At 46.8% G+C, this 25,075-nt stretch overlaps 1 protein-coding gene across 1 annotated transcript; it reads right to left on the reverse strand.

The window, feature by feature from the left end:
• Positions 1–474: 474 nt before the first annotated feature.
• Positions 475–2,175, reverse strand: LOC149327025 (uncharacterized). The gene has a single exon (XM_089564763.1). The coding sequence runs from the start codon at positions 2,035–2,037 to the stop codon at positions 475–477; it is 1,563 nt and encodes a 520-aa protein (XP_089420889.1). The 5' UTR covers positions 2,038–2,175.
• Positions 2,176–25,075: the final 22,900 nt, after the last annotated feature.

Here is a 25,075-nt window from a genome sequence, read left to right on the forward strand (position 1 = left end):
GTCCCAATGCGACGCAGGCTATGAGGAATGGCGTAGCGGAGGGCTCCGGTTAATTTCGACCGTCTGGGGTTCTTTAACATGCACTGATATTGCACAGTACACAAGGCCTCTTGCATTTTGCCTCCATCGAAATGCGACTGCCGTGGCTGGGATGGAACGCACCTCTGTAGTGGAAAGGTCCAGAAATTATGACCCCCTGGGGTTTTCAAGCATGCACAGGCAATGTACACTACGCAGCTGTCCCATGGTGATTTAGTGGCTGTTGTATTCTACTATTTAAATGAGGCAGAAAGTTGACTCTCAGCTAGGTTTTGAAGGAGGGAAAATTTTTCTTTCAGTTGTACTAGGAGGTTTCAGTGCTTGATTTGTGTCTCTTGGTCAAACTCAAAACAAACTGGCACCCTTTATAATAGCATATGGTTTAAACTGCTTCTTCGATGGACATGTCAGGGGTACCGTCCGGTTTCTGAGGGTTCAACAAAGGTGCAGAAACGGTAAAACCTCATGCCCTTGCTTGTATACAAGCCTCAAGCACTGCACCTTGTCCTTCAGGTATGTCAGGGGCCAGACATTAGTTTCTAGGTCAACATCACCACAACGCCAAATGTTTAGCCTTGATGACTGAATTGGCACTTTGAAAAAATCCCTACAATTCAGCAGGGCTCCAGCTTTTACGTTCTCCCCAGCCACTTCAGTGATGACACTAGGGTGGTTGTCAACTAGAAAGCAATCGCCCACTTTCACGTGCCAGTCCACTTGTCTGGTACAGGTATGTGCATGATGCCTGGCTTCAGACATTCTACGGCTTAGCTGCGACAGAGGCCTGTGAGTTGTTCGTAGCATCTTCTTGACTCTTCCGAGGTAACTCTCGAAAGGGAAGGCACTGAAGTTGTCAACAGTGCCATGCTCCAAGCACTGCTCAGCCAAGTGAGCCAGAGTGTGCACATTGTAGACGAGCTGCTTTGCTCCATACAGTTTTCCAAATTCTTGGACAAAATGCCTCAACAGGTCCCGGGCAAACTGATTGAGGGCAACATAATGCTCAGGGGAAGCGAGTACTCGGAGCGCAACATGGAAAATCAAGAAATGCTGATAAAGCTTTTTTGTCAAAATTGACTTCAGCACTACAGGCCCCACATAAAGAAGGAATGTTCTGTATTCCGTTGCCTTCCACCGGTCAAGTTCTTCCGTTCCCCTTGGCTTTCTTTGAAAGGTCCTTGGAAAGGCTGCAGCTGCTGCTCGAAGCTGATCATTAAGGTCATTTCGTTGAGCTCGGCTCAGTCTTGCAGTGTATCCTCGGCAGACCCAGTTTCGAAGCAGCCGCCGCATCACCCCCAGGCAGACAAGATGCATGTATTCAGTCGGAAAACATGTCACCATATCAATGTCCAGTGTTGTAAATGGTGAGACACCAGTATGATGCCGCTGGTCTTCCTGGCTGCGAAACGAAGCATCAGTGCGTTCTGGTGCATTCAGGTCTGGAAACGTGAGCCTGCTGTCTATGTACTGCCCTTTCTGGCTGCATCGTTCACAGGCATGATAACCTGTGTGCCCTGTTATCGCTTTTACAAAGCTTCTTGCTGGGGCGTCACATATCACTGCAGTCAGGCTCACGCTTACCAGAACCCCTTTTATGGTAAGTCCACTGCAACTCAGGTTGCGAACATCTTCAAGAAATGGGCCTAGGAACTGCTCGAGACAGGGTGGCTTTCCTGTGCCGCAGTAGGCGCTGACCATAAATGGTTCCGACTCCTTGATGTTGGCTATGCGGCAAAGTATCGGCCAAAGAGCTGTCTGCTTGCTTTTGTGAAGTGGCAGTCCATCGATGTTTGCATGAAGTTTTACGCATTGAGGTACTGGACCCTGCTGAAGTGCCTGTTGAATGCCCTCGGAAAGGCCAAAATGCACAAAAGAGCCACTGACATCTAGGCTTGCCTTCCTCTGTGTCTGCAGAACTGTTCTGGCGTCTTTAGGAAGGTCCAACATCCCATGCTGACGGCAGAAATCCAAAACATCATTCATGCAGGCATGCGTCATATTATGCTTGATAGCTATCAGAGCAAATTGCTGTGCTGCCGAACTATGGTTGTCACAAGGCTGGCGTACCACCTCATTCGCAACAAATGTCTCCTTGTCTAAGGGTGCGGTATCACAACCTGAAAAACTGTCGTCGCTGCATGCGCTGCTTGACGATGAATCTTCAGGCTCGCTCAGGTCAGCTGGCACTGATTGTATCGGCCAGTGTTCTCGCCGATCTTCTGGTGGCGATGGGGCTCCGAGTCCGCTGCCACTGGCACCTGCCCCGTCGGCGCAGGCTAACTGCGATGGAGCTGGTCCGCTGTCAGTGGTGCAAGCCCCGTCGGCGGCGACATGCTGCTGTGAATCTGGTGCGCTGGCGTTGGCTTGTAGCGATGAAACTGGTCCACTGCCACTGGTGCAAGCACTCGCTTCGCTTCTCGGTCGCTTGCTTGGCTTGCTCACTTCGGACAGGAGTGGTGTGGTGCAAATGGCGCCCGAGGATGCTCTGCTTCCGGCTGTTCGCTTGCTAGCCGCAAATTCCAAGCGAGCAGGCAGTGATCCACTGGGCGGTCGCGAGACGCCGAGCTCTTTCAAGATTTCTTGATATTCTTTTTCTACGACGTAGTACTTACGCCACCTATCAGAACTCATTGTAGAGCGCAAAAGCGGTTGCTCGGCTTTCAGTAAAAAACAGACTTACTCGGCCTTTAAGTGCTACGACTACAGCGAACTAAAATATGCTGCCATGGAGTAGCGATGCACTAAGCTGCAGCTAGAGCCAACCGAGGGACAAGTCCGAGGATATATATATATATCGACAGCGAGGTAGGCAAACACAGTGAGCAGAGTTGTTATTGTTAGCCTATACCCACACTTGGGGATCGACCAAGAATCTGGAGGCAAAGATTGCTATTCACAAGGCAAAAGAAAAGCACCCGGGAGAGCAACAGCGGGGGAGTCTGCCACAAGGACCGGAAGTTAAAAGAGATAAGAGTTTGTATTGAAGAAAGAGAGAGAGAGCAGAGGCGACGGAAACCGCCGCGAAAAAAATCCTTTTAACAATAACAAAAAAAAAATTGGTGCCGTCACTTCGCGTCACGGTGCCTCGCGCCCAGTTAAAGATCCTTCCTGCCGCAAAGCGTGGCCGCCGCGATCTGCTCCGGCGGAGCGCTGTGCGCGAAGACTGTAACTGCAGCAACGCAAAGCTCGTTTTCATTTTGGCGCCAGGTAGCACTTCCAGCAGATTCCGCTTAAAATCTTGTTTTTGTCGCCACAGAGAAACGATTTAACTAATTATTCTGACTAATCTGGCAGGTACCGTGCTGAAGCGTTGTATAAAACAAAACTGGCCGCCAAATGCCACCTCTCTTCCAAATCTGATTCAGAACAAGCGAGCGTTAAGAGAAGAGAATTTCTTTTACTAGTATTTTTTCTTCTATGCAACACAATGGTTTTTAATTAGGGCGGAAAGTGACAAAAACCTTACGCCGTTCAAATCTGGCGCGTTCTCGTTCATTGGATGAAGACAGCTCCACGTGACTTCGTGGGTTTCCCGCGCAAATGGATTCCCGCTCGAATGTAAGCATAGCACTGCGAGCACAAGAGCTCTGTGCGACCGAGTCTGACGCTCACGAATTTACCGTGCACGTGTCGCGTTGATTTGCGTCGTGAACGTGCGTTGTCAAAGTTCAAAAGCCCGTCGTTTTGTAATCACCTGGCCTGAAGACCCGCAAGTCCTCTTTTGCGTAAGTATCCACGTTTTCAGTTTATTTTCTGCATTTTTGGTTGAGTGCACTCGATCGATGCCTTGTGTGAAGGGCTCCTTTGTCTAATCTACTAATTCAGTGCAGTCAGCAATTTCATTGTCATTTTTTGTTCCCGTAGGGACGCCGTAGTGAAGGGCTCCGGAAATACGTTGTAGGCTTGCATGCTATATGCCCATAAGCATGTGTGTTCTGTGCCTGACGAAAATCTACCGGTAACGCATTTCACTGCTTATTTCGCGGCACCAGATTCTCTCTGCACTGAACATTTTGGTCTCAGACGGGAAAGTACACGAAGAACGCGGCGATTTAAAGTTCTCGTCACAGTGAAACAAAGACTTTGCAGTATACTGCGAGCTTAGTCTCAATGCACGCAGCTCGACAGTGCCTGAAGTATACCTAACAACGGTTGTGTCGAATAAATTGAAAGCTGCGATCAGCAGTCGGCAATTCGCGCGCCAGTGCTGGAGGTTCCGAGATTGCGTTTTAGTTTTTTTGTGCCTAATTATGGTTATTAGCGCGTGCGGCTCACTGTGTACCCAGTCAAAAAAAAAAAAACAAAAAAAACACTAGAACCAATTGGACATTTCAATTTTAACTAATTGGACATTCCCATTAGTTCCAATCCAGTTCTGGATCATATTTGAATAGGTTTTAGGCGCAAAAAACACACAGACATATAGGTAGGTAACAGCTGAAGTTCTGGACTAGCCAATTGGACCCATTAGGCCAGGCAGTTATTTCACACAGAAAATATTCACAAAATACGCTGTTTATTCAGAAAGGTAGCTAAACGTTTGTGAATAATATGCTCTAGGATCTTGGATAAATATTTCTACCACTTAACATATTATAATGTGCAAAAGGAAAACTGATTGATGAGGACTGCAGGGAGGTAGTGCACGCGTGACACGAACGGCCGGGCGCCCCACTCCGGCCGCTAGTGCAGTGCGCCGCGCGCTGTTAGTCCGAGACAGGACGCTACGTGCGTGCGGCTATGTACATAGAGTTTACTTCTTTTGTACGTGATTGTGCGCAGTGGCCGCTCGCGCGCACTTATTTTCGGACAATGCTTGGACATTAGCGCGCGAGCGGCGCGAACTTGATTACTTTTGTATTTTGTAAATAGTGTACAAAGCTCTCCCCTGTCCTTTCTTGCTGTCGCTCCCCTCTATACTTCTCCTCACTATCCTCTCCCTTTCCCTTTCATTTCCGCCGGCTGCAGCTCGGGTGCTTAAGATATTAGATAGTATTTGCCGCTGCCGGCAACTCTCTTTTGCTTAACTTTTTTATTTTTAAATAAACCACTACTGCTACTACTACTGCAGCGAGACACTGTGGCACTAGGCACATCCAGTGTCTGGATGACGGGTGTCCACAGAGATATGCCACTGGATGTGTCCACAGAGATATGCCAGACAGTTACTGCTTAATTTCCTTTCCTCAAATGCAATAATCATTTTCTTCATTATAGCCCCTCTTTCTCTTTCTTCTTTCACTCCCACTTCCTGGATCCGTTCCTCTTTGGTGGGGTTCGGGTGTCCAGGGAGATGACAGAATATCCAGTGACTGGATATTCTGTCACTCCCACTTCCTCCCTTCCTGTATGTGGTTTGGTGGGCGAGATGACAGAGAATTACTGCACCATTTCCTTTCCTCAAAAAGCGTTGAGTTCAAAGGTGTTTCTAATGGGCAAGGCATTGCGCTGAAGGGGTAGTGTGGTTTTGTGGACTCCATGGCAGGGCTACAATACACTGTCGCTAAAGGCGAAGCTTAAGTTAAGCGTCATTAATTATCTATTAATTAGTGTTTAGTCATTGAAAAGTAATTAGCCATTGATTAGTAATCTGCCATCATTGGTAATCAGTCATTAATGAGGTGTGACATCATCCAGTGATGATATCACCAGTACCACAGAGGCAGTCAGAGTGGTGCGGAAAATGCTTTTGCCTCTAACAGTCAAAGTGCCCTCTGAATTTTTTTCTGTGCTTGTAGCTTTCATTCATTGCCTGCAAGTGGTCGCAAAGCTAGCCACATTGTTGGAGGAATTCCCACCAGTTTCGCAAGCAGAGTTAGTTTTTCAGCACGGTTTCAGTGAAGCTGCCGGTGCTTGTTTTTCCATCACTCATCGAAATTGCAGTGCGAACATATTGCTGAAGAGAAAAGGAAGTGGCAGAGTTCATTTATTTCTCATTAAAATCTCAGCACTTCACAAATGCAATTAAATGCTCCTGTCTACTTGAGAAAACAATGAATCCCAACGCATTTTTTTCCTTTTTTTTGCTAAAGTTATAAAACCAAGTAATAGGGTAGAGGTCGAAACAGTATCAAAGGGAACATGCGAACGCGTGGCCTCCACCCTTTGGATGGCCATTACATGTGATACTGCCTCATATCAAGCCATAAGGGCAGATTAAATAGATCTCTGTTACTAGTAGCCTCAGCTACTTTGCTGCATTCTGTGGCCTTGTCGGATGCAATGGCACTACAGAATAGAAGTCCCATACTTGCATGTTCCCTTTCATGTTGCGTCTACCTGTAGGCCAGCTTATCTTGTAAAGCGAGGGGAAGTGGCCGCAATGTAGAAACTTTGGTGAAAAGCACTGCTCTGCCACCCAGCCTTGTCATTTTGTCTGCTTGGTCCCAGCAGCAGGGGTAGGCGACATCACTCGTCATGTCACGTGGACCTATTGCCTCAAGCGCATACCACTTAAATAAGCCAAGGTGCTTCGAAAACATAGCGCAAAAAATGACACGCACGACACAGATCTTTAGGGACAGGCGCTGTGTTTTCGAATAATTATTACCAACTAGCCCAAACGAAGCTACTGTTACAAGCCAAGGTGGTCTAAATCAATCTCATACCCTCCACTACGCAGTCCCCCATAGCCAATGTGTCAATTTGTGATGTTGAACCACACTGTGCAAGTTTCTGTGCAGTGCAAAATGTGCAGACAAAAGTGCCAGCGCCACACAGCTTAACTGTAAAGCCAGTCAGAGGTAAGTGCCAATATAAATTCAGCTAGGAAATCTTGCCTGCCAATGATGTAATAGACTCTGCCTATAACTATTTTTTTGCTGCCAGATGCTTGGTTTGGGGCTTCATGAGGTGCCATAGAGTTGCAACCTGCAGAGTTGCAAATTTTCAGAAGAATATCTGCTCATTATGTTTTGGGCTTGGTTTCAACATTACTGGTGTTTTGTGAAAGGATGGACCTGAAATGAAAGCAGTGAGAATTAATTGTTCATTATTCTTTATCGCTGTTTTCATCTTGCAGAATGGCAGAAAAACTATTTGCTCTCGTAAAATTTCCACTGGAAGACGACAGCTTGGCAGTCATCCCAGTTGGGTGGCTGACCCCGGATGAAACAGAATGTCAGTGGCCAGTGACATCGAATGCCGAGGTAATCCGCCTAACTCAAGAGCAGGCGGATCCGCCTGCTGGTGCGGACAAATGGTTGACATGTAAGGTTGTGGTTGTCACCAAATCTCGTAAGTTGCATTGCAGACATGCAGTGTGAGTTTTCGCAAGTCTTCCACTCCTCAGGCTTAAATTCTAACCAGAAAGTTCTGGTTCCTGTCACTGCTAACACTGATCTCCTCGCTGTCATACAGGCACTATCAGTTGGCCATTGAGTCAAGCGCATTGAAGACTCTCAGTAGAGTGAACTCGTGTAACAGGTGTGCTGCTCCTACGCTGCAGGCTAGGTTGTTGTCGAGATATATTTTTTCACTAGAGTTGTTATTTCATTTCATTTATTTGTGTCCTTTTATAAGGAAATGAAAGAGGCCAAGGTAAATGCTGCTTGTTGGCAGCTTGAGTGGTCCTTGGCCCCCTTTACATATTTGCAGATGGGTGGCAAAGAGCAATTTACAAAAGAACAAAAAAAAACATGGTTACATATGTATCACGATGATTTGATATTGCGCTTTGTTGAAGCCTTCCCATTCCACTTTATTCTGTCGGCTTGCATTCGTGAAGATAATATACGCAATTTTAGAACTGAGGTAAAAAATGCATGCATTTCAATCGAAGCAGGAAACTGAAATGAAAAAATTTCATTGCACGACGAACTTCATTGTATCGTGGTTCGACTGTACATGAGTTAACTTATCCTGCTGCTGTTCAATTCAGCATCACTTGGAACACTGAAGTGGCAGTGTGACAGATTATAAGGTGCTTCACTGCTGAGCAAGCTCCCCGAACTGAGCTCTTGCCGTGGTGGCAGTATTTTATTGGCAGCAAAATGCACAAATTATGCACTTGTTGTGCATTGTTATAGTCATATGTAACAACAAAAGAACCAGGAAAAGCCCCTGAAAGGAAGCTGTCCAACAAGTCATGGTGATTGGATTCTGCAGCATCAAGCTTAATCACTTTATAATCAACTAAAATGCTGGCACCTGCCAGCTGGCTGCAATGTCCTGCAGGGGGATTAAACATAACAAATGTAGTTAATAAGAACGGTAAACTGGGCTAGTTGGTAGGAATTCATACTGAAAACTGCGCAAAAAACGAAGACACAGTACGAGAAGGCACGACACGGGTGCAGACTATCAACTGAATTTTTATTCACATGAAGAGGCCTATATACGTATCTTCTACCCACAGTGAGACAAGCACAAAAAACACAACAATCACGAAAATCAACCCAAAACACAATCACACACTATCCCTTCGCGTGCACCGTGATGCAACCGTCAATTACACTTCCAAAAAACTGCGCACAAATAAAATCACGACAACCTTAACGGTCACGCTGATATCACGCCAAAGACCCATATCGCCTGCTCGCCTTAAGAAAACTGGCCAAAAAGGTTATCTCCCTGTCAAGCAAGGCCACAGATGGTGATGCCACACAGGAATCCGAGTCTTTCTTGATTAAATAAGCCTCCACCATCTCCCTGCATACCTGATCGCTATGTTTGAACAAGACGCTGGTCCTGTTCAAATGAGGGTAGCACTTTTCGCAACCCTTACAATGCATGGCGAGATTGGAGGAAGCCGCTCCCTTCAACGACCTACGATGCTCCGCCATCCGCTCATTTACACAACGACCCGTCTGGCCGATGTACTTTTTTCCGCACGAGAGCCGCTCTTGTGCGGAAAAAAGTACATCGGCCAGATGTCATAGCAATTTATAAAGTGCAATTTTCAAGAGCTGAGATGATTAAAAGAAATCGGCACTGAAAGGACAATGGTTACATATGTCGCAATTATGGGAAGCGATGACAAGTGAGAGTGATGAAGTGATGACGAGCGTAGCGACGATCTTGACGATTTCCGCCGCGCGGCATAGCGTGGCGACAAACACGGCGGCACCCTTCGAAGCCGAATCCCTCGCTTTGGACTGAATTCTCATTGTTGCTTCCTTTTTCAGTGCGTTCACTGGCCATAAATAGGGCACCGGTCTTTCACTTCGTCTCACCTCGCCTATAAGAAAACGTATAAGAGACAAATTTGCTTTATTTTTTAATTAGGGTGACGATTCTGCCGCTTTTAGGCTTAACAGGAGAGTCAGTTTGTTTACAGTAATGGTTCCTGTCCTGACAACCAGATGGCGTCACTATAGGCTCAGTTTATTTTTGCGTCTCTGCAAACATACGCTGAGCTAAAAGTGGGAATGTGCCTGCGTTTAGGGTAGGTATAACTATAAATATTCATGTGATTTACAGAAAAAGCGAGCGGTGCACCTTCTACAGTTTACTGGAACAAAATGTATGTTTCTGTGACATTGGTGCATACCAACGGTACGTAGTATATTCACTTATGCTGATACAAAAAAAGACCACCACCTGCAGCAGCAAAATGAATGTTTGGTGTCGCCACCATGCATTTTTACGCGACTCTTAATGCCAAAATAAAATATAAATTCCTGCCTAAACTGCGAGCAGTTCCCTCGTTATTGACGTTACAGGGTGCTAACTACCAGAATATGCCATTATTTATACACTCATCTTGGTGAGTAGACTCACCCTTTAACATGCACTGACATCGCACAGTACACAGGCCTCTAGAATTTCGCCTCCATCAAAATTTGACCGCCGCGGCTGGGACCGAACCCGCATCTTTCAGTGTCAGCAGCTGAGCGCCGTAACCACTGAGCCACCGCGGCGGGCTATGAGTGTGTGTTTAGCATAAGCTAAGAAGCTTACACATTTTTTTGAACAATTTCTAATAACAATAATGAGTTTGCCTTCACAATGGAGTGGGTCCCAAGTACAGAGTTTCTCTTTCCTATTCTCTTTCCTAACTCTTTCCTATTCTACAGGCACAGTCCAGTACCCTTCGGCCTGTTTCTAGAAAGGTTTTATGGGGAGCTCCTTTATGCACCCTCTCACCCGTTGCCCCTACCCTAGGTCTGTTCCCTCTTCATGATATTTTTGGCTATGGTGAAAAGGAACAAAAGATTTCCATTCTGCTCTTACGGAAACCTCTGCTTTGGTTGTCCAAGAACACCAGCATGCCACCTTGTGCAGCTTCACCCTTGAGCATCCTCGGCAGTTCATATTTGCTTCTCTCAGCTGTCAGCAACATTAAAATAGCTAAGTGGATACCACCGTCGCAAAACACCTGCAGCAAACTTTGCTGTCGAGTCCACCCACCACGCACAGCCACTTGCTACTCACATCCACTCACTCCCACTCTTGACCACCCACGGCCACTCGCCACTCACGTTTACTTGCAGACTTAAGTGTGAGACGATATAAGTTCACTCACTGCACACTGACCTCACCCAATCACATCACTGCTGACTTGAAAGTGAACTGCACGATTGGAATTAGCCCAGACAGGTACATGATTCCTAATGTTTATATCATGATAACATAGTTAAGGGTAAGAGTGTGACGTCGAATGTTTTTTTTTTTCAAAAAAAGTTTTGAAAACGCCCACTTTTTAATCCATGCTTTCTCTGACCTCTGTATCGCTGGAGGCAGAGCAAATTTTTTTGAATTAGTACATTGTCATTTGTAAATACTGAGAGCACCCTCAGTTTTTGTCTTGGATAAATATTTTTTTGTAATTGCAATAATTTTCGTTATGCAAGTTCAGTAAACGGAAATGTATAAAAATGGCCATTTTTTTAAACATTTCATTCTTTATTTGTCTATCTATATACACTTAAAAGATTTTACTGGGCCGCTTTTTCACCATTCACGCTGCAAGCCAATTTTTAAGGCGGAAGCCTTTAATGTCTCATCGTTGTAAGCAGCAGTTGTCGACAGAAAATGTCACGCTTTTCAATTGGTGGAAACGGTCGTGACGTCACAGTGCGCGAATTTCAAACGGGGCCAATTGTACTTTGGCTAGTAACCATGCGACCAATTCAAGGAATCGTATAGTGATGCTCCAATTAAGTGGGACTGAGCTTAGTTAATTGCTAAATTACCCAATTAGCCTAGTTAGCTTTACTAGTCAGGCCATATAAATAAATAAAACCGATTAAGAAATTGGTCGAGCTCAGGAATCGAACCCCGGTCTTCGGCGTGAGAGACGAGCATGCTATCCACTCCGCCATGCCAGCTCGATGGTTTGGAATGAACAAAGGCGCGTCTAGTGAATACGGTGTCTTCACTCACTCTCATCCTCCTCCATTCCCTTCCCGCGAGGTTTAGGTGTCCACCGACAAATGAGAGACAGATACATTTCCTTTCCTCAAATACAATTTTCATTTTCTTCATTACGGCTCCTCTTTATCTATCTTCTTTCACTCCCACTTCCTCCCTTCCTCTACGGTGCGGTTCAGGTGTCCACCGAGATGACAGAGAATTACTGCGCCATTTCCTTTCCTCAAAAAGCGTTGCGTTCAAAGGGCAAGGCATCGCGCTGAACGGGTGGTGTTCCGTGGACGGGTGGTGTTCCGCAGCGCTACAACGCGCTGTCGCGTTCCACTCGTAAAGGCGAAGCTTAAGCGTCATTAATTAGCAGTTAATTAGTATTCAGGCAGTAATCAGTAATTAACCATTAATTAGTGCTTTGTCATCACTTAGTAATTAGTAGTCAATTATATGTGACGCCACCGGTGCCACAGAAACAGCGAAGGTGGTGCGGAAAACGCTTCCGCCTCTACCCACTTTAGACAGTCAAAGTGCCCCCTGAATTTTTAAGTAATGACATATTTGAAATCAGCTGGACAAGACTAATGTCGCCACAATTTCTTTAAGTTATCTTTAAGGATGAAAAACTGTAGCGCTCGAGACAAGGACACAACAAAGACGACAACACATGCGCTGACTTTCAACTAAATCTTTATTCAATGCACAAACAGCTTTTAAAAACTGCGAGAGCATCAAAATATTGTCCCACAAGCCCATCACACCGCAAGTCACTTTTCACATTTTGTTCAAGCCATCAAGAAAAATCATTTCCTTCTTTGATAGAGATACATACGGGATGCTTACACACTTCTAAGTTTTTTATTCGTCTTGCTTCAATAATCTCCCGTGGTAGCTGTTTCCTGCTTTTGTTAATCACCTGGCATTCATCAAACTTCGGCATGCATGCATCTGGTTTACATTCCTCACAGTGTTCTGAAAGATTGCCTTTTCCATTTTCTATATTCTTATTGTGCTTGCATAGCCTCTCGTTTAGGCATCTCCCGGTTTAGTCTATGTAAACCATACCACATGAGAGTGGCAAGAATACACGACACCTTCTGCGCAGTAAAAAAATTTCTTCTTGTGATTCTTTGTATAGCTTTGATGTTTCACAGAGTACGGATTCGTCATCTTACATAGTTTTGTCAGTTTATCAGAGGCTGAAAACACTACCTGAACGCCTACTCGTTGGCCTATCTTTTTCAGATTATGGGAAATCCTGTGCATGTACGGAACTACTGCTATTTTTCTACATCTCTCAGGCAGAGTTTGACATTTGGAATTATTCTTACGAATCATCCACTCAGCCACTGACACTAAGATGGCTTTAGGATACCCAGCCTCTTGTAAACGTTTAACCTGTTCCTGAAAACTACGGTTCATCCGGTGCCCACACGACTTTTCCAGAGCCTTTAAATGCAGTATTTAAAAGAGGCATGTTGACAATGCCTCTTTTTATCAACTTAGAGTGCTCCGAATTGTAAGCAAGCAAGGATTTGTTGGCACAAGGCACATAGCTCCAGCAAGTGTGTTCTTGATCACACACCAGGTTAATGTCAAGGAAGTGAATTTCTTTGTTTTCAGGATATATTCACAGGTCAGCTGAAGTGGGTCGAGGCATTCTTTAAAAACTGCTGTTACATCAGATGATACTGTTTTTAGGCCACCCGAGGTACTGTCAATGAGGATAAGAAAATCATCCACATATCTAAATACTCTGGTCACTTTGGAACCAATTAGGCAACCATTGATGATTCTGTCAACACTTGCTAGGTACAAATTGCTCAAAACCGGTACTAGGCACGACCCAATACAAACCCCCTGTTTTCGCCCTGCTAGCTGATAAAGGTGGACTGGAGATAAAAAGCTAAAAAGTCCAAAAACTTCTGTACAGACACTCCTGTAGCGTTCTGGAAATCTATTACTCCTAAATCATCTGTTATCTTCGACGCACTTAAGCAAACCTGCGTGGGGTAGTGAATATTAAAGATGTTTAATATCGATTGAGAAGGCTTGAAAGCGGGTTACTTATTCAAACATTCCCTGTGTACTGTGCCGGCAGATAAAGAAGGCGGGTTTGCCGTTTTTCCAGAATCTATGTTCAGTGACAAAGCTAACGAGGCCATTTCTAAGCTCTTTAACTGTCAGGCAAACCAGTCACTGTCTAGGCTCAAAACTCAAGAAAAAAAGTTGTGTAAGAAGCTAAATCTTGATGGGTAGAGAAAGCGATAGAAAGCAGCAAGCAAAATCACCTCGAGGTCTTTTTCAGTGCGAAAACGCACAAACCGGACGTCCCTCTAAGGGTATCATTTCAGAAAATGACACTTGGCACTAGTCAATCGCCTTATTTTTACAAGAGAAACTAAACCTGTTAACAATCAAGGATCCGTACCTTATAAAGAATTCGGAAGAAGTAATAGGCTTCCTTAACGCACAACCTGACAAAGGCTTAGCCTTCTCAATCGATATTAAAGATCTTTACTATTCACTACCCCATGCAAGTTCGATGAATGCCAGGTGATTAACAAAAGCAGGAAACAGCTAACACGGGAGATTATTGAAGCCAGACGAATAAAAACCTTACAAGATAAGTGTGTAAGCATCCCGTATGTATCTCTATCAAAGAAGATGATTTTTCTTGAGGGCTCCAACAATGTAAAAAGTGACTTGAGGTGTGATGGGCTTGTGGGACGATATTATGATGCTCTCGCAGTATTTAAAAGCGGTTTATGCATTGAATGAAGATTCAGTTGAAAGTTAGTGCATGTGTTGTCGTCTTCATTGTGTCCTCGTCTCGAGCGCTACAGTTTTTCATCATGAGCAACCAACTCGCCCAAACATCCACCCTTATCTTTAAGACCCATGTTCCTATTTAAGAAGGCCTAATACAGAGCAGCATGTTGCTGCCTTGCTCATTGCTTAGTTCGGTTTCTTGAGTAAATCACAATTTCCAATGGGGAGCCTGCCCTGACTAAAAATCTTTTTTCAGCGGTCCAGTTGAAGGCAATACGGCTGTTGCTGGAAATACGGCAGCAGCAGCGGGAGCAGCATCGCCTGGCCATGAAACACCAGGCGGAAGTCCTCGAGAGGCTGGCTAGGCTAGAAGCCGGTATTGTTTTCACACCAGAGGCTGCTTCGGCAGCCCCAGTCCCAGTGCCGGCCAGCCTGCAGCTGCCGGCTTACAGCGTCGACGAGATGGAGGCTGCAGAAGCTGCAGTGCAAGACGAGTCTGTGGCCACTACCTTGGTATTTATGTTGTTTTAATTACTAAACAATAATTAGTGACTGAAAAGATATCTATCCTTAAAAGTGTATTCTTTCAGTGCTGGATGAAGTTTAGTTGTCAGTTCAGTGTGTTCTACATGCTTAAAGTGCAGGGTCAGGGGTTCTTCAAAAGTTTTGGGTCGGTAGATGTCACATTCCCGAGCATTTCTTCCTGTGGAGTAAACCTAAAATGCCATATTGAACTACTGTTTAAAACTACTTGAAAACAAACCAAAACAGACTTCATGGCCAGGGATGATGCTTCTTATGGCATAGCAATGTTGTAAAAATTTCTGGAAGCACTTGTAAGTGCGTTGACTATTTATGAAACAGATTTCATAAAATGCCTCATATGACCAAGCATATATGTCATTGTTTTGCATGAGAAACAGCAGGATTTATTGTGCAGAAAGTCATTGTGTTGCGAGTGAAGTGTTCCCTTAAAATCAAACTGAGGCTATGGAAATGGCAAACTTGAAAAGTGATTTTTCCAGGAATAAAGTGCTGTGTTGGTGTGACTAAAAAAGTAGGTGCATTCCATGCAATCACTATGTGATTCATGTCTAAGTTCTCATTGAAATGGCGGGTGAAAGGGATGGATCTTGAAAAGGTTACTGTGCCATTATTTTTGTGTTCTTACTCCTAACTGAAATCTTTTATGTAAGCATACTTCTTACAGTACTTAATTTTACTGCTTTATTTGCATGCGTGTGGTTAGATGTAGCAAGGAAATGTATAACTCCCATCAGGTAAGGGGTGTGCTTTTCATCCATATAGTGGAGCATTCAAAATGCAAGAAGATTTTTAAGGCAAGAAGATCCTTTCTTCTCACATTCTAATGGTGTGTTCTAGTTGGCGATCTACTGATGCAGATATTTGCCACTTCCTTTCTGGCCTCGGAATTTTGGATTTGTGCAATGAAGCTCGCTGCACAGATCCAAAGATTTCACCTTGTTTGACAGGAGCGAAAACGTGAATTCATGGAGTTACTTCATATTGCCGATTGGAACACGCTACAAGGTTCTCTTATTTCCAAGGCTGTCACGAGTGCTCCACTGCGTAGATCAGTGGCAGGGAGAGCCAAACTATTTTGTGGCCATGGCAAGAATGGCTTCCTCTTTGTACAGTGTAGTGGCAATGATTAGACTGAGCACGTGCATGAAAGAAGAACAATTTAGAAAAACTGGAAGCATGGATGGCAAGCTTATTGGCTATCCCATCAAGCAGTTTTGGGTGATGTGAGAATTTTTTTCTGGAATCTAGAACTAAGCGATAGATAGAGCGAATGGTGCAGCAAAATACAATTGGCAAAATGGCACGGCTTTTTGTTGCTGCTACTTATTCCTTCGCTTGGAATCTTCCACTTACAGTGTAGGACTTTAGTACATTAATATCGAAAAACCTACATAAACAAATCAGTCAACTGTTTGGGAAGCACCCCATTCAGTCACTTACACAAGCATGTGTACCATTTATAGCTGTGCCTGATGACGTTGGTTGCAACTGGCCACTGGGTGGTGCAGTGTTGAGAAAACAGCTGGGCCACCAAAGTTCCAGTGACGGTGACTGGCATGGATGAGTAAAATAAGTTGATCAAATCAGTTATTTGTTTAGAAAGTCTTTCTACAGAGGGGCTCTTGCCAACCTAACTGTACGTATATTTGCTTTGCTTTGTCCCAGATTTTCAGTATAATTACTAGCAAGGTTAGGCTGCATTAGGCATGACTAATAAATTTGCATCCGTTCATCTGAGCTCATAAGTAACCACACTAACACTTTCTTATAACATGCTTTCAGTGTTATTAAGTCGTCATTAAGGCTTTTTTATGTCAAATAACAATTGCTTGAATGTGAATTTTCTTTCAGCGGAATCAGCTGATGCGCCTGGGCGGGAAATCATTGAAAGAAGTTGGCGGGAGTATTATGACGGCGATAATGAGCGTAGAGGTCCAGAGGCTCTACAGCCTCCACGGACGGAAGGGCAAAAAAGCGTTTGCAAACTTAAAGCTTTGCAAAGTGGTAACAGGTATGTTTCTTATATTACTTTTGCCATTTAATTTTAAACGTTGAAAAGTGCGGATGAAGCGGCAGTGTGGGCACATGAGCGGATTAAAATAAATACTGGGCCTTTTTCAAGCAGTAGACATATATAGTTAGGCCGATGGTGAAAGGTTTCTTTTAGACGCAACAGGTTGTGCTACAGATTGTTTCCCTACTTTAAGAGTTTCACTGCTGCCTTTGTAAATGGGTAGAATAATCCTTTGTGCACCATAAGGTTTTTTTATCCACCTGCGTCAAAGACAGTTTATTGCACCTTAACGATTGTACCAATTTATGTGGCACAGGGAACATTGTGTTTAGTGAAAGCTTTGTCAGTGTTTCCGTTGCCTACAAATGCTTATTTTGTGGTTTGGTGACAAAGATGGAGGGGGGCAGGCTACAGTAAAACTCTGGGTGCGATACAAGAGGTGTGACCTTAGGGACAATGGATTCTTGAAACAACACCTCTCACTTTGATGAACGTCCATGGTACATGCATGTTTTGCAAAGCAGTGCACGCAGTTGCATTTTGTCACTGACAGGTTACTTTTGCAGGGGCTAAACAATGGTGCCAGTTATGCTCCCCACGTGATATAACTGCACATTTTTCTTCAGTCTACACAGTGGGCTCACAACAAAGTGAATAAGAGGCAATTGGCTTGGCTGAGGGGAGTCTCAAGGCTGCCACCTCTTGCCACAGCTAAAATTTACTTCCAGCAGCAGAATTATGTGGCCATTCACATGAATGACATGACCACGTTTTTCTGTGAACTCTGCTGCTCATATAGTCTACACCATGCATTTTCCCAATTGTGTATGCATTCTTTATAATGCATACATCTAGCTGCAGATGTAATTGCACAGAGAGACAGGCCAAGAATTTTGAACTCAGTTGAGGTGCTAATTATGTGGTCCAAATAATAATCTTTCTTGCTGTAACCTATTCTAACCAGCAGTTTTCTTGCAAGTTGCTCCACATTTATGGTAATATTTTGATGCAACAGATTTATAGAAGTGCTCTGTGTGAATATGAGTGATATTTAAAAAGCTCTGCATGGGCCCTAGCTGTAATTAACAAATTCTTAAAAAGTGCTTCTGGTGACCACTGGTGACACCTCACCACGCTTTTTGTACCCCCTTCCAGTTGACGTCAGCTGGGATTTCTGGGTGCACCCTCACTGGGTGCGCTCAAGAAACACAGGCTGGGTGAGGTGGTGCATGTCACAACCTGTTTTCTTTAGCTTTTCTTGCCCACTGGGGTGCTCTGAGTTGAGGGGACAGGATCATCTTTTTTGATCGCCAATATCTTCGGTGTTAATGAAGCTAGCCTAAAAATTCTTGCTTTGCAGAGTGAACTGATGGAATAGCAATTGTGTGCATTTTCTAGCTTTAGTAAATAGTTTTTCATGTTCCCTTTAACATGCTTTCACAGTTTTATTTTCATTGTTTGGAAAGCTTATTGGAGCTGAAAATGGCCCCTTCCAACCTGCGGTGTGTAATAGAAGCTGCAGTCACTTGCCTTCTATTTATGGGCATCTATGATGCCACTTAGCAGGTGCAAGGTGGTCAATCGCAACGAGAAGTCAGTGTCAATGGATTGAGGCCCCTCTAGTGATTCTTTACTTCGTTGTTTAGTTGTGTCCAGGTTTTTTATGTTGCCTTGATTATGAGGCATGTAATAGTATATCTGTTTACTACATTTTTTACCTGATGTCCTGGCTCAGGTGCTCAGCTACTGATTCCAAGTGAGGGATCAAACACCATCCATAGTAGCTGCATTGCTCTGGAGGCTAAATGCAAAGAAGCACGTGGGCTAAGTGATGTCGGTGCATCTTAAATTAAGAACTCCAGGTGGCCAAAATTGATCTGAAGCCCTTCAGTACAGCATTTTTCATTAGCCATTTCCTGGAATTTATTTTCTATATTTTTCTAAAATGATGGACGTGATTTGTGTGTGCCTGGAAATAATGTTTATTTTCTTTGTTCACTTTTCCTGTGCAGACGCCATTTGCGAAAAAATGAACATTGATGCATCGGAGGCACAGGGGTTTATTCGCAGGTGGCTGCCCGGTTCATGTGACAGGGGGGGTGGAAGGAAGAGGCGCTTTGCCGAAGCCTTCTCCCCCTTCCAACTAAGCACGCCACCTGCGAGTGCGGGGACAGCCCCCTGCACTGTGGCTGCATGTGTGCTTCCAAATCCCCTGGCCTCTTCAGCACCCCGAGGGCTATCCCTCCCTACAGCCCCTGCCCCCTCTTACCCCACAGCCCCTGCCACTATCCCACAGCCCCTGCCACCACCCATCCCCACAGCACCTGCCACCACACTTCCCGGTAACGATTAATTCCATTTGGACTTTTTTCATAGAATAAATGTTCTTTTCATGAATACTTTGGTTGTCTCATTTTATGAATATTTGCATGGTTGTTTACGAGTGAACATTTGCATTAATGTTGGCCACTGAAGATGAAAATTATCATAGGCTTTACTGGCGAGTAGTAAATAGAAAAGGGCAGTGGCATGCCAATCTGTAAGCCATTGATGTGACAGGTTGTGTGCGCTGTCATGAATGGAAAAGCCTGTGCTTAGTCTGCATTGAGAGTGCCAAATGGCTGAACATATCAATCTTGGCATCAACAGTGGGATATGAATGGAGTATATGAATGGAGTAGCCTGTTTTCAGTACATATTGGTAGGGCCAGAATGGCTATCCATAGGACTAATATTGGCATCAACAATGGGACATCAATGGAATAGCTGATATTCAGTACGTATTGGTAGTACCAGCATGGCTGAACATTGGACCAATACTTGCAGGACCAATGAAGTATGAGTGGATAGGCCAGTGATATGCCCATACTGGCAGTGCCAGAATGGCTGAACAATGGGACAATCTTGGTATGAAGTATGGGCCAAGGTTGGAAAATGTAGTAATGTGCTCCTATGCCAATGCCAGCCCAATATTGATGCCAATGTATTCCAACAATGAGCCATTGTTGGTACAATGCTGGCGTGCTGCCTGGGCACTGACAGCCACTTCAATGAAGGCGGTTCGCATACTCGCATTGCAGGTTGTAGGGTCCGCTCGCGGGCCAACTTAAATCCCGCGCCGCTCACCGCGGGTAACCTTGAAAACCAGGCTACGCGAGGGAGCCTTCTTAAGGCGCGACCTCCAAGGCTCTCTCTCTTTTTGGACACCGGCTCTCCCGACACCTGCCCTGCCCGAGGACCACCTGACCCCCGCTGCCCAACGACGCCCGATCCCCCTGCAATGTGAGAATAAACCTTTTGTTACGAATACCTGCCTCGAGTCACTGCCTGTGCGTCCCCGCGCAGAGGAATCGCCCACAAACAATGGCGCCCAGCGTACGGCTTTAATTAACACCTGTGTGGACTATTTCTCTGCCGATTTTGGGACGTGCAGCCAGACTCGTGGCAGGCCCTCTTTGTTTGGAGCCACGCCGGACCGCTGGGGTTAAGGAGCAGGTCAGGCGGAATGTTCGCGGGGTAGCGACTTGTACAGTGTTGTAAATTTGTTAGGAGTTTTGAGTTGTTTATGTAGTTTTTTTCTGGCGTTTTCTGTTGTATATTTCATGCGTTTGTAGATAGATTGTTGTGTATATGAATGTTTTTGTCCGCTCGGTTGCCATGAGCCGTTAGCCGGTGCGCCCGGACAGATGACGCGGGCTTTCCTGGCAAAAGTAGCGCGCAGGGTAGAGCCTCGGCTTTTCCCCGTCAATTTGCGCGAACTATGCCTCCCAAAAGGCACGTTTCAGCCACGGCTTTAGATGGCGGGGCAACCGGTAGTGAGGCGAGGAACGCGGCAGAGATTCCGGACGCGGCAGCCGTAATAGGGCAGGTGACTGAGATGTTTGCCGCATTAGCCCGCCAGCTCGGTTCGGTGGCTGGCGCCAACCAGGCCGCAGCATCGGTAGCATCGGCGACAGCATCGCGCCCGTGGATAAATATGGAGGTCCCCTCCTTTTGCGAGTACACGGACGCGAAATCACTCCACGAGTTTTTACAACAACTCGAAGACTACCAGACGGCTCTGGGCGCCCCGAATGACGTGATGCTAGGGCAGTTCCTGCCTGTAGCACTCGTCGAGAGCGCGGCGCGGTGGAGGCGCTGGCAGCCGACCTTCCAGTAGATGGCGGATTTCAAAGACCGTTTCCGAGCCAAGTTCTTGCCGCCTGACTATGAGCGCCGGATGCTGGAGGAGCTCGCGTTGCGTACCCAACACCCACAGGAAAGCCTCTTCGAGTACGTACGCGCAAAGCAGGAGCTGTACAAGAGGGCATATTCGACGGCAACCGACAGAGATCATGTTGCGCATGTGATCAGGCAGTGCCATTCACGCTTCAAGCCGTATCTTCGGGGCCGCAGTTTTACAAACCTCGAGGCCTTAGCACAGGAGGCCAAGACCGTGCAGGTGGATTTACTTGCCGAACTGCTCTATCAGCCACCCCCCCCCCCCCCCCCCCCGGCCAGCCGCAGCGCTAGAACCGGGATGCGCATGGTATGGAGGCCGAGAATACGCGACGAGGGCTCGGCGCGCCGAGCTAATGGCCGTGGAAAGGCAGGCGGAACCCCCTGTTGTCCCTCGCGCGCTTGACCCGTACGCGTTCGAGCAGCGGCGTCGTGCCGGCCTCACAGGCCGCGCGCCGAGCGAGCGTCAGGAATGAGCGGAGAAAGGGGAGAGTCATCCCCAACTGCTTCGTGGTACGAGGGGTCCCCAGTCCACGCGGCGGGCGAACGACCGGCTTTGCTGGAATTGCAACCAGCTAGGCCACATGGCACGCGATTGCCAAGCTAGGCGTATGCAGGGAAACGCCAGACGCTGGCGGTGATGTCTGGTGGCACCGGCCTTTCACCGCCAGTGGGAGAATGTCATGGTTGTCAAGGCGCTAGTCAGGAAAAGAAATCGCGCGCCGGCGACGGAGACGCCTTTGTCCCGCTCGCCTGTAGAGCTCAGGGAGTTGTTTCGCGTTCAAGCCCATTTTTGCTAGTGCAGTTAGCGGGTTGATGCTGCTCCGCACTCGTAGACACGGGCTCAACGCTGTCACTGGTCGGTGACGAGGTGTACGAGGCCTGCCGGATAGCTAACATTCGTGTCAGACCGGCCGAAACCCCGTTTAGTTTAGCAGCTGGGCAGAAAAAGCAAAGGGAGCAGTACGTCTCACGATGCGCTTTGATGGCAGAAAGCGGAGACATCGCTTCGTCTGTCTGCCTGGCTTGTTGATACCAGTAATTCTGGGGAGAGATTTTCTCTCGAGCGAAGGCATTGTGCTCGACATGGGGGAGAATGGCTATCGTTAAAGCCCGCTCGCCCCCCTCATTCCCTTTGAAAGCGCACCCTTGCCCGGCTGTCGTGCACAAAAGGCGGGCGTCCACGCCTGTGCGACAGAAAGGCAGGGGAGCTCCCTCGAGATGCAGAAAGACGGTGGCCCGTTAGAAGCAGATATTGCGTCTTTCTCAGGACCCAGTAGTGAGCGCCGAAGGTTCGCGGCAACTTTACTCCCATTTTCGGATTGCTTCACGGAGAAACCCGGCAGAACCGACCTGCTTCAGCACGAGATTCAAACAGGTGATGCGCGCCCTTTCACGTGTAACCCGAGGCCGTTAAGTGCACATAAGCGGCAGCTTCTCGACTGTGCCCTAGACGAGATGATTGCTACCGGTGCGGTGAGACCCTTAGAAAGTCCCTGGGCGTCACCAGTGGTTCTAGCACCGAAGAAAGATGGATCGGTCAGGCTGTGTGTTGATTATCGTAAGCTCAACTCACTGACGCCTACGGTAGCGTACCCTTTTCAGTCAATCGAGGCTGTGATGTACGCGTTAGGGAACGCGAGGTTCTTCAACGTCCTAGATGCAAGCAGAGGATACCTGCAGATTGAGGTGGGCGGAGGTGATATTGAGAAAACCGCATTCACCTGCCACCGCGGGCTCTTCGAATTTACTATACTCCCGTTTGGAATGTCTAACGCCCCGAGCATGTTCATGCGACTGATGGACATCGTGCTGGGCGATGCAAGGTTCAACTAAGCCATGGGGTACCTCGACGACGTTGTGATATTCTCACAGTTGTTCGAGGAGCACCTCATTCACCTGAATTCCATTCTTGATAGAATGAGACGTGCCGGTCTAACCATCAATCCAAAGAAAGTGCAGTTGGTATCGAAGAGACTGAACCTCTTGGGCTTTGTCGTGGATGACTGCACACTGAGACTGAATGATGACAAACTGCAGGCAATTCTGAACTACCTCTGCCCAGTAGAGCAGAATGTTGGGCCAGTTGGTGCAGCGACATATTCACCCATGCTTGTGAAAAGTTTGCAGAGGTTTTTGGGGATGGTTGCCTTCTACAGGCAATTCATCTCGCGCTGTTCGAAGCTTGCAAGGCCGCTGAACCTGCTGTTGCGCAAAGGCTCGAAGTGGGTCTGGGAAAAGGAACAGAGTGACGCATTTGTTGCCTTGGCTCGCGCGAGAGCAAATGCCGGTAGTTGCACCTCCCCGACCTGAACAAGCAGTTAGTCTTGCAGACAGACGCTAGTGACTACGGTGTTGGAGCTGTTTTGTTGGAGCTGTGTCCTTGACTGAGTGACTGTGGCTTCGGTTTCTTTCTTTTGTCATGATTATGTTTTTATTTTTCTGATTTTTATTTTGTTGCCGGCGCTCAGTGCTTTCTTTGACTATTACGGTGATAATGACATTGCAGTGACTTGGGTTTTCTCTCTTTTTTATTACTATTATTTATTCCGCGGACTGCGCGCTGTGCTTTGGCTATCTGCCTGCGTCTAACTTATTATGACGATACTTTTGTTTTCTTTTCTTATGAGTTTTTTAATGCTCTGTTTTTCGCTTAATTTTTTTTCTTCTTTAGAACATTTAGTTATTTTTCATTTATTTTGAATTGGCGTTAAGCCTGGCAAAGCATTGCTGGTCCAGGCATCCTCTCTCTTTCTTTTATGTTTTTTACCTGTTTTTTTAGAGGACCAATAAAAGGAACACGAGGGAAAACTGCGCCCTGTCGCGTTTGCTAGTCGCACGCTCACATCAGCGGAGCGGAATTACTCCGTGACCGAAAAGGAATGCCTGGCGATCACGTTCGCATTGTCGAACTTCGACATGTACCTAAACGGAGTGGTCTTCACCGTGCAGACAGATCACCAGGCATTGTCCTGGTTAAAGAGGCTCAAGAACCCCGCAGGTAGAGTCGCGAGATGGGCGCTGACGTTGCAACGTTACGCGTACGCCATTGAGCACCGCTGGGGCAGCTTGAACAAGGTGGCCGATGCTTTATCGCGCGCACCATGGAAGGCTGGCGGAAGCGCTTCGGAGGCGCAGCCCAGCTTTGAAGAAAGTGGCGTCACCGCTTTTAGAGAGGAGGACAGGGCGGACGGGAGTGTCGCGCCCGGTTTGGCGAAAGAAGAGACGGACAAAGGTCCCGCACGGTGCTGTGCGAGAAAGGAAGCACAGCAGCTCGTGGCGGCGACGGTTGGCCTGCCAAGGAGCGAGGCAGAAAGAAATCTGTCTTGGGGAGTAGCGGTCAGTAGAGAAGAGCTGATCGAGGGCCAGAAAGCAGACGGTCTTTGCCAGCGGGTGCTGAAGGAGCTTGCGAGCAGCACAGCTTGCACCGGGAACGCTCAGGGCAAGTACGACGCGAAACTGGTGGGCGATGATAGGTTGCTCCTCCGCTACATACCCCAACTTGACGAGGAAGAGGCGATAGCATCCCCTTTCCGAGTCTTGGTCCCGAGAAGGTTGCGGAAACGGTTCCTTCAGTACTTCCATGGCTCAGCGCTGGCAGGCCATGGCAGCGGCAGTAAGACTTACACAAGTTATGCCGTGTCGCGACCTGGCCAGGCATGAGAAAGGATGGGCTGGGATGCGCCCGTACCTGCCCGGTATGCCCGGTATGCCAGGTAGCCAAGCCTCGGGTGCGCAAGCCCGCTGGCATGATGAAGGCGGTAGTTAGCAACTACCAGTGGCAAGTGGTCGCGTGCGATATCATGGGACCCCTCCCTCGGTCAGCGCGCGGAAACCAATTCATCCTTGTAATAACGGACCACTATTCCAAGTGGGTCGAGGTTTTCCCCCTTAGGAAGCTTGTGTCGGAACGAATTTGGGAAAAATTGTTGGAGACTTTCACTCGTTTCGGTTTCCCTTCCGACCTGATTACGGACAATGCTTCTTATTTCACAAGCAAAGTTTTTGTAGACTCTTGTTGGGCGATTCAAATTCGTCACAGGAGAACGAGTCCCTACCACGCTCAGAGCAACATAACCGAGCGGGTGAATCGAAATCTGAAGAGCATGCTGGTCGCGATGACCGAGCAGCACAGAGGCTGGGACGCGCGGCTGTCCGAACTGGCGTTCGCTACAAGGACAA

This window comes from Amblyomma mixtum, chromosome 10, assembly GCF_055824585.1.
Source record: "Amblyomma mixtum isolate Tamu chromosome 10, ASM5582458v1, whole genome shotgun sequence".
In the NCBI taxonomy this organism is placed as follows: domain Eukaryota; kingdom Metazoa; phylum Arthropoda; class Arachnida; order Ixodida; family Ixodidae; genus Amblyomma; species Amblyomma mixtum.